Below are 10,733 nucleotides of genomic sequence, written 5' to 3' on the forward strand. Positions count from 1 at the left end.
ACATGTAAATCAGGCCATATCTATCCTTTTCTTACCAACTCTACAAAACATATTTCTGATGTTTGTCTGAACACCACCACCACCCAAATAAGCATGTTAGCTAGAAACTGGAGTGGAAAAGATTAGCCATTTTTAAAATTATTATCATCATCATCATCTGTAACCTTTAGGACTTTCATTATCAAATTAATCTAAAAACACACCATTTTATTTTGGTTTAACTACGAATCACTACCTTTGTTTTAATAAAATGTTTAGTGGTCCCTGATATCTAGCCAGCCAAAAGAGCAGATACTGAATGGGAAACTATTATCAGATCCTTCAGAAGCAAAGACCATCTTTGAACAGACTAAAAGAATCATGCAGATTTAAATCAGAGAAAGCTATAGGTGACAATTTTCAGTTATTTTTAATGCCACAGACTAGGAGTTGCAATTTACTACGACAAAGCTAATTAAAATGCAAGAACAGCTTAAACAGCTGCAGGTAGCATATGGGCAATACCCGTGACAGTGGAAATTTAAGAGAAAATTAGTAAAACAGCAGTGATTTCCCATCACTTGCAAAAATCTTTGAAAGGGTGTGTCCAGGAGTATGAGCAATGACCTGGGGAAGATATGGTGAGGGAACCAAGGGTAGTATAGGGTTTTTTATGTCATATGACAGGATTGGCAGATAAGTCCTGAAAAGATATAAACTTGTGCTGTTGGGCACCATTAGTAATATTATTGAGTTGACTGAAAGGGAAAGAACAGAAACTTCATTGTATGAAACTTCATACATCTAAAAGAAAATAATATTTGTCTTGAATTGTAGTAATACTATGCAGGCAGCGTATGGCTTCTAGGATACATCCGATGGATTCACTAATTTGCTTTATTTTTTAAAATGTGCGTTCTCAATATAGAAGCTGTATTTAGCAGATATGATTTCTGAAACAGATACTGTAGTTCAGATAATTATCATGAACCCCCTTCTGTCAGATTCATTCAGATTTATAATCCTTTGTGGGAATGGGATAGGGTGAATTGTTAGGGTGGATGTACACTGCAAACTCACATATAAGGATGTGGATCAAAATGTTCCTTTTTGATGTGCGTTCCATTTAATGTAATGGGCAGAATCCTACAAGTGCAATGTTTTGCAGTTCTTTAAAGCAGGAATACACACCAGTGGCAGCTTGTTAAGCATTTTCACTGTAAGGAGTTTAAAAGAGAAGGGAAATTTCCACCCTTTACTATAACTGTTGGGTGGAGGTGGAGGATGATGCTGTTTAGATGTTGTTCGACTCCAACTCCCATCACCCCTAGCCAGCACTGCCAATAATCAGGGATAACAGCAGCAGTGATGCAACTATATCTGGTGAGTATTATTAATCACTGTTTTCATTTCTTAACGGAATGTGCCTACATTGGCTATTGCCAATTACACTTGCTATGTCAGTCTAGTTTGGCTTTGGCACAAAATTAAGAACATTATAGTATTTTTTTAAAGAGTAGATTGATATTTATTTATTTATTAGATTTATATCCCGCCTTCCTCCCAATAGGAGCCCAGGGCAGCAAGCAAAAATACTAAAAACACTTTAAAAGTCATAAAAACAGACTTTAAAATGTATTAAAATAAAACCTATTTAAAAACATTTTTAAAAAACCTTTAAAAACATCTTTTTTTAAAAAAAAGTTCAAAAACATCTTTTTTTTAAAAAAAAAGTTTAAAAACATATTAAAAAGCAATTCCAACACAGATGCAAACTGGGATAAGGTCTCTCTTTAAAAGGCTTGTTGAAAGAGGAAGGTCTGCAGTAGGCACCAAAAAGATAACAGAGATGGTACCTGTCTAATATTTAAGGCAAGGGAATTCCAAAGGGTCGGTGCCACAACACTAAAGGTCCACTTCCTATCTTGGGAGGAACAGACCTGATGGTATCTGTCATGAACCTGTAATGGTCATGAGTTATTAAAAATCTAATAACAATACTTTGGCTCCAGTAAGGGACTCTGGGAGATGGTTACAGTTAGAAAAGACAAGCCTTTGCCAATTTGTAAAGTTAAGTTTCACTTCCCAGCTGAAGACGGTTAGAAGAAGCCTTAACAAGCTGCACCTGTTTATCTTTGCTGATTAGCAAGTGCCTGGCACCCAAGGTCATCCTTGGCCTATACAGTTGGAAAACACCGTTGGGAGGGGGGCCTGAAGGTGCGAAAATGTGAGAAACATTGAGAAGAAAGTTACATCAGCCAATTCCTGATTGGTCAATTAATCTTGGACCGTTAGGATCTTTTTCCTTTAAGTATAGGGCTAGAGACCCATAGCCTTTGTTCTCTGTTCTCTGCCTATGCTGACTGGCACCAGAGTTCCAAACCTTTCTGCCTTATGGTTCCAGGGGTTGCTTATGGGAAGGCAACCTATGTCTGGTTCCATTGCTTTATGTTGAACATCCATCTCTCTTAGGAGAGGTGCCACGCAACCAACTACCTCATATGTAAGTAGTTAGGTGAGTTAGTTTATTATTTTCTTGTTGTGTGTATGAATTCTCTTGTAAGAACCTAAACCCCTGTTGGGTGAATGGTCTTAAAGGATTACTTGCTGATATATGATATGTGCACTTATATTTTTTAATAAAGCTACTTCTATTTAACCTGGTGTGTTCATTTGAGAGAAGGGGTGGTTCTGAATTCAGTACTTTGACCCAACTCAGTCATTCACTACCAAAGAGGGTTAAGAAGTTAAAAGCTTGGATTCTAAATGTTAAACCAGAGGTGCCTGGCAAGGAGTGTAACTGTGACTCTTACCTTTTAGGACCTTGGTTTTATATCTCTTCTGGGCTTAGAGATCCCCTGGCTCTGAGTGGACCAGTATACAGGGGTGGTGGCAGCCTACCTTCTACCTTGCAGGGTTGTTGTGAGCGTACACAGCCTTGGCAAGGGTGAAGTAATAGCCTTTTGGTTCCAGTCTCATTTCCCTAAGGGTGGGGGTCTGAGCCTGATACATGAACCCAGTACCTTGAGGGTCTGGCGGGCATGACAGTATCTGCAGGAGGCCCTCATCTGCAGAGTGTAGTGATCTACACTGGCTGCCAGTTGTTTACCGGGCCCAATTCAAGGTGTTGGTGTTGACCTTTAAAGCCCTATATGGTTTCGGCCCAGTTTATCTGAAGGAGCGCCTCCAGCGTCACCAATTATGCCGCCCGACGAGATCAGCCATGCAAGACCTTCTCTCGGTCCCACCAGTTAAAATAGCTAGGCTGGTGCGGACCAGAGAGAGGGCATTTTTGATTGTGGCCCCCACCCTCTGGAATTCCCTTCCTTTCAATCTTCGCCATGCCCCCTCCCTGATAGGTTTCCGCCGGGCCTTGAAGACCTGGCTGTTCAGGCAGGCATATGGGATCTTTGGGGTAGATTAGTTTTTAATGCTGTTATTAACTGGAAGGGTGGTGTTTAGATTAATTATTGATTGTGGTCCTCATTGGTTTTTATATTGTATTTTACTGTGTTATGTACGTCGCCTAGAGTGGCCATTCATTCGGCCAGATAGGTGACTCATAAATAAAATTTTATGATGATGATGATGATGATGATGATTATAAGGAATAAGATGGTCTTTCAGGTATCCTGGTCCCAAGCTGTATAGAGCTTTGTACACAAAACCTAGAACCTTGAACTTAGCCCAGTAGCAAATAGGTAGCCAGTGCATGGGTAATATGTTGGAAATACCCTACCACACTGAGCAGTTGGGCCACCACATTTTGCACCAGCTGCAGCTTCCAGACCAACCTCAAGGGTAACCCCACATGGAATGCATTAGAGTAATCCAGCCTGGAAGTTATCAGTGCATGGACAACAATGGTCAGGCTATCCCAGTCCAGAAATGGCCAAAGCTGTCTTACCAGCTGAAGCTGGTAAAAGGCACTCCTAGCCACTGAGATCACCTGGGCCTCTAGCAACACAGATGGATCCAGGAGAACCCTCAGACTATGGTCCTGCTCTTTTAGAGGGAGTACGACCCCATCCAAAGCAGAGAACTGATCAATTGTCAGAACTCAGGAACCACCAACCCACAGCGTCTTCGTCTTGCTAGGATTCAGACTCAGTTTATTGGCCCTCCAGCCCACCACCGAGTCCAGGCAGCTGTCCAGAGCTTGCACAGCCTCTCCTAATTCAGATGTTACAGATAAATAGAGCTGGGTATCATCAGAGTACTGCTGACACTTCACCCCAAATCTCCTGTTGACCCCTCCCAATGGCTTGGAATGTTAAAACAGCTTAGATGTTATAGATGTTAAACAGGATCTGGAACAAGATGATACTCTGTGGCACCCCACAGCACAACTGCCAGGGGGCCATAAGACAATCATCCAATGCTAGTCTCTGAAATCAGCATGACCCTGGAGATAGGATTGCAACCACTGTAAAACAGTGCCTCTAATACCCATCTCACCAAATCAGCCCAAAAAGATGCCATAGTCAATGGTATCAAAAGCCACAGAGACATAAGTAAGAACAACAGGGTTGCACTCCCCCTGTCCTTCTTCCAATAAAGGTCATCCATCAAGGTGACCAAGGCTGATACAGTCCCATAACCAGGCCTGAACCCAAACTGAAATGGGTCAAGATAATCTGTTTCATCCAAGAGTACTTGCAATTGCTGCACCACAACCCTCTCAATCACCTTCCCTAATAAAGGGGTATTTGCAACCGGATGGTGGTTGTCGCACACCAATGGGTCCAGGGTGGGCTTTTTCAGGAGTGGTCAATTCACCACCTCTTTCAGTGCAGCTGGAACCACTCCCTCCCGCAACTATGCATTGACCACACCCTGGATCCACTCAGTCAAACCCCCTTGGCAAGCTTTAGTAAGTCAAGAAGGGCAAGGGTCAAGAGACCACATTGCTAGCTGCATCATCGCAAGCACGTTGTCAATGTCATCAGGCCACATCAACTGAAACCATTCCTAGGAAGCTGCAGCAGAGATTACACTGGACATCTCATTGGGGACTACAATAGATGTGGATGGGGCATCAAGACTGCTATTGAGGACAGCAACTTTACCCTCAAAGTGCCTTGTAAACAATTCACAGTGGCCCTCCGAAGAGTCTAAAACTCAGTTTCCTGGAGTTGATGTCAACAGACCCCTAAAAATACGGAAAAGCTCCACTGGATGGCTACGTGAGATGTGATGGCGGCAGAGAAGTGGGCCTTCTTCGCTGCCCTCACCACCACAGAGTAGGCATGGTTATGATGTTTTACTTATGCCTAATCAGTCTCACAGCAGGTCTTTTTCCACTTGCGCTCTAGCCATCATCAAACCTGTTTCATTGCCCTTAGCTCACTGGTTTACCAAGGTGCAAACCTGGCTCCACAATGCCAGAGAGGTGCTCAGGGCCAACCATGTCAATAGCTCAATGTGCCTCGCTGTTCCACAGCATGACAAGGGCTTCAACGGGGTCACCTGCTCTATTTACTGGGAACTCTCCCAGGGCATTCAGGAATCCAGTGAATTCCATTAGTCTCCAGGGGCAGACCATCTTAATCTTTCCACCACCCCAGTAGGGGATGATCGGAGCCATAAGTCTAAACTTCACCAGGAAGTGGTCTGACTGTTGTGACACAGACTGAGGGGGAGCTAGATCGGGGAGTGGAGTCAGATGAGGATGAGGTTCCTTGGAAAGTGGGAGGAAGGGAGAGTAGCGGGGATGGTTCTGGCAGACCCCAAATTCCCATGCCCAGCACTTCCACAGATGCAGTTCCTGTCCCTCCTGCGAGTCCAACACCAGAGCAGTTGGGAAGAGACTCCCCGATCGCGCCATCCATGGCTGTGCAGGAATCCTTGCCGGACACTTCAAACACTTCCCAGCCAATCAGCGTTCAGCTTCCAGAGCCCACGCTGTCACCTAGCAAAAGCCCCCCTGCCCAATGTGCCATGATTGGCACATGTACCACTGGACATTTTGGAGTTTTTAAAACCTTACAAGCAATTACAAGGGAATTCTGGTGGCCAAGGATAAAACACAATGTGGAGCATTACGTCCAGTCCTGCCCCACCTGTGCAAGAGCCAAACATGCCATGGGTCGACCAGCCGGACTTTTAGAGCCACTCTCTATGCCCGAGAGACCTTGGCAAATGGTGACCATGGATTTCATCACTGACCTCCCCTCCTCACAGGGGAAAACAAGTTTTGGTTGTCGTGGATGCTTTGACTAAAATGGCTCATTTTCTTCCATGCTCGGGGCTTCCAAACACATGAGAGTCAGCTCAACCATATGTTCAGAATGTTTACCATCTACACAGACTTCCAGACAGCCTGGTTTCGGATCAGGCCTGCAATTTATGGCCCAGTTCTGGCGCTATGTGGCAATTCCTGCAGAGTGAGTTGAGGCTGTCTTCGTCCCATTACCCACAAATGGACGGACAGACTGAGAGAATTAATGTCACCTTAGAGCAGTATCTCCGCTGTTATGTCAGTTACCAGCAAGATAACTGGGTATTCTTCCTGCCTTTACAGAATTTGCTTACAACAGTGCAGTGCACACTACCATCCAGCAGACACCTTTCTTTGTTAACCTGGAATATCACCCTTGAGCCCTTGCCACCCCTAACGTCAGTCTAGTCGTCCCAGTGGTGGAAGACTTTGTACAGGAACTTTAGGCCATGCAGCAGTTGTTAAAGGAACAGTTGGAGAGAGTGAAGGCCGACTACAAGAGAGCAGCTGATCAACATTGGCAGGTGGGATCCGAAATTCATGTAGGAGACAAGGTATGGCTATCCACTTGCTATTTGCCAACTCAAGCACAATGTCATAAATTGGAAGCCATAAAATTGGGACCCTTTGAAGTTGAAACCCAGATCAATCCAGTAGCCTTCCATTTGAGATTGCCTCCCTCAAGTTTCACCCGGTGTTTCATCACTCTTTGCTTACACTAGAGCAGCTTCCCGATCCCCATTGGAAACAAGAGGTGCCGCTTCCACCACCTATAGGTGTGGATGAGCAAGAGGAGTATGAGATGGAGCAGATTTTGGACTTGTGGAAATGCCGAGGGTGACTGCCGTACTTGATCCATTGGAAGTGGTATGATCAGGCAGAGTGTTCTTGGGAATCAGCTACTGATGTCCACATGCTGGATCTGGTGAAAGAGTTCCACGAAGCCTACCTGGATAAGCCCAAGCACATGGGGTGGGGGGAAATGGAGCATGGAGGGGGGGAAGATGTTGTTCCCCAGACTGAGGGGGAGCTAGATCAGGGAGTGGAGTCAGATGAGGATGAGGTTCCTTAGAAAGCGGGAGGAAGGGAGAGTAGCAGGGAGGGTTCTGGCAGACCCCAAATTCCCATGCCCAGCACTTCCAGGGATGCAGTTCCTGTCCCTCCTGTGAGTCCAATGCCAGAGCACAGGAATCCCCGCTAGACACTCCAAATGCTTCCCAGCCAATCAGTGCTCAGCTTCCAGAACCCGCACTGTCACCTAGCGAAGCCCCCCTGCCCAATGTGCCATCTGAGACTTGCCCCCCTTGCCCCGCATGAGGAGGCGTGAGAAGAGAGACTTTCAAAAGATGCAACTCAGGCGGAGTCGCCACTTGTGCACAAAAACCTTCCCAACTTAAGTTGGTGCCTTCCGAGGCACAAGTGCTGAGTCAACTTTCCCCGAACGCTGCAGAGACTGCTTAGTTAGGTTAGTCAGGAAAAGTAGTGAGTCAGAGTAGACAGGTGAATGAAGCACATTGCTTTGGATATAACCATAACTTTAATAAAAAGAGAGAAAGACATCACCTTGTCTCAGTCTGAATCTTTTGGCTCTGGGCAGGACACTGACCATGACAATGGGGTAACATCCATCCTATCTCCAGAACACCCCTTCCTCCATCTGGAGCAAACACCATCAGCGGTGTGCCCTGCCCTATGGGTTGGGCCAGTGACAACTTGAGACATTCCCATGGTCATCATGAAGGCCATGAAGGTCCAAGCCAGAACACTAAAGGTAGCCTCAGCATGGACATTGAAATTACGCAGGACTATCGTTCTGGGCTCCTCCAACAGCACAGCCAAGATGGCCTCTGCCAGCTTGGTCAGAGAAACTGCCAGGCAGCAGGGTACACTAGCAGCAACCCTAGTTTACTGTCTCCTTGGCCCAACACCAGGTGCAGGCCCTCACAGCCAGCTCCAAGACAGTGTGATTTCCTGGTGACAGAGATGGAAGTTCTGTAGACCACAGCAACTCTTCCACCTGTCCCTACAGCCTGTGCTGGTGTTGCACCAAGTATCCAGGTGGGCAAACCTGGGTCAGATCAACTCCTCCCAGTTCACCCACCCAGATCTTGGTAATGCACACCATATCAGCACCTTCATCCACAATCAAATCACGGATGAGTATGTTCTTACTGTGTACCAATCTGGCATTAAACAACAACACACACAGGCCAGTGGGCACAGCAGATGAGCAATGAGGAACCCGTCTATGAGAGGAGTGGGAGTGAGGAACAAGGTGTAGATAGACGTGCCTTCAACTTCTGTGGTAGCTCACCACCTCCCCATGGCTACTCCTCCCACTACCTATGATCACTGAAATTGGAGTGGCATCACCCATGTTCCTCCTTACTAAGACTCCTCCTAAACATCTGATATGAACCCAGCAAGAGCCCACCAATAAAACCTACTTGAACCAGTTATCCTAGTAGGCCTCTGAGAGAAATGGGGACAGTCAGACCCACTCAATATCTTTCACACGGCACATCTACTTCCCCCATCTCACAGCCAGGGAGGGCCAGCCTTCTGCCAGTTGCAGACTCTCACTCTGAAGGCATCTGGCAACTTTATCCTATTGTTCAGTTTACTACACAGGCTCTCCCCCTGCGCAGGAACTACACATGTGCCATATGCCCTCCCTACTACCAATCTCCTCTAGATTGGTTTTTTAAAAAAAAATATATAGAAGGGGTAGCACCCTCGCCCTCCGGACTCCCTAAGGGGCTCCCCAAGAGCGCCGGGCTGATAGAATTTTTGTCATTAACTAAATGACAATTCTGCACAAATACATACTTCTAAATACTTGCTACTAAGTAATTGCATATGAATTATAAAAGTAATTGGATAGGTCTAAAAATTATTCATCACTGCCCATTTCACATATAATTCTGCAATACACAAGATAGGCAAAAGACTAACGCAAAACATAACACTTTTCATAAATCCATCATTGCCTCAAAATGCTTTATTTGGAATATGCTAGCAGAAGCACGTAGCTGCATTATAACAAGATATTGGTCATATTATAATAATTTCAGTTTATATGATCCCAAATGAGTAGATTTACGCTATCTTTTTGCATGTTCAATTACCTCTATATTTTCTGGCACCATCAAAGAACAGTGGCAATCAAAGATCCTGAAGACGCTCCTGCAAAGGCCTTCACAACCTTCAATAACTTCTTACCATGTGTGTAAAGAGCAGATGCTGCCCCCAAGTGGTATATCCCCAGAAACCCACAGGCTGCAAAGGACAAGTTGAGATGCTTCATTTTGCTGTGGAAGAAAGTTTAAGATGGATGGTATAATATTCTTCCCCCCTGAAAAAAAACCTCATTCTGATGTATAACATAAAACTTAGAATCATCAGGATATATTAGATTTTTAAAAGATACAAATCAGCTTCCAGAAAGTAATTGGAAACTTACATGTATTAACACTTGATAGTCTGATCTTTGAAATACAGCCCAAAACAGTGGAACATTATTTCAGTTTTTCTAACTGTCCATATTGAAAATTGTTCATATTTAAAATTCATGTTGACAATACTTTTATAATCTACTGTAAAACTAAACCAATTATTGCTGATATCTCCAGCAATCTAGCTGCTTATGCAAGCAGGTGCCTTTTCATAAATAAATAAATGCTTTCAGTCATTTTGCAAGATCTTTCTGAAAGATTGGTAACAGCTGAAATGCTTATAATTCCTAGCTACTCCAGTAATTCAGCTGGTCACTACCCCTTTTTAAATATTTATATTGAACTTAATTAAAGCTGCAATCATCCATACCATTTCCTGGGAGTAAGCCCACTAAACACAGCAGGACTTCCTTCTATGTAAAAATGCATAGGATTGTGCTGAGAGGCTCTTTAGAAAGATGTGACTTTCCATCAATGATCCATATTTGCATGATACTGTTTCTTCCTATTAAAAATGCTGCCATCAACATCATGGACATTATAATGCACCTTTATTTAGATTAAGTGGGAAAGACACAAGGTTCATCTGCATCAGAAAAGGTGAGCAACAGTGTGATAATATGATAACATAATGCTTTGTAACAACCACAGTCTAGAAATATATGATATTAAACCTTCATCTAATAAATAAATCAGGGTTTGAAGAGCCAATTAACTTATGCTACTTTTACTAAATATTGCTAACTGGACTTGCAGCATAACGCTAAGCATGTTTACTAGAAGCAAGTCCTACTGAATTTAGTGGGACATTTGTATTTATTTATTGAATATATATCCCACCCTTCCTCCTAAAGGAGCCCAGGGCGGCAAACACACCAACAAAATAATTTAACAACACCAAAAGTATTCTAAAAATAATTAAAAACATTATAAAAACAGAGATAAAAACATTCTTTCATCCAGTGATCTCTGGGTGGCCAGGAACTGTTTCCTTCAGCCATCAAATGCCTAGGTAAATAGCAATGTTTTCAAATTCCTCCTAAAAGTCAGTAATGATGAAGACAGACACACTTCAATTG

General features: G+C 43.9%; 1 protein-coding gene across 1 annotated transcript in view; it reads right to left on the reverse strand.

Annotated features, from left to right (window-relative positions):
• PNPLA4 (patatin like phospholipase domain containing 4) overlaps positions 1 to 9,506 on the reverse strand; it is a 28,095-nt gene extending 18,589 nt beyond the window's left edge. The window contains 2 exon segments of the mRNA XM_061629420.1: positions 9,328 to 9,353; positions 9,356 to 9,506. Of these exon segments, the coding sequence (XP_061485404.1) occupies positions 9,328 to 9,353; positions 9,356 to 9,506 (177 nt within the window).
• Positions 9,507 to 10,733: the final 1,227 nt, after the last annotated feature.

The sequence above is a fragment of the Rhineura floridana genome, chromosome 5, assembly GCF_030035675.1.
Source record: "Rhineura floridana isolate rRhiFlo1 chromosome 5, rRhiFlo1.hap2, whole genome shotgun sequence".
NCBI lineage: Eukaryota > Metazoa > Chordata > Lepidosauria > Squamata > Rhineuridae > Rhineura > Rhineura floridana.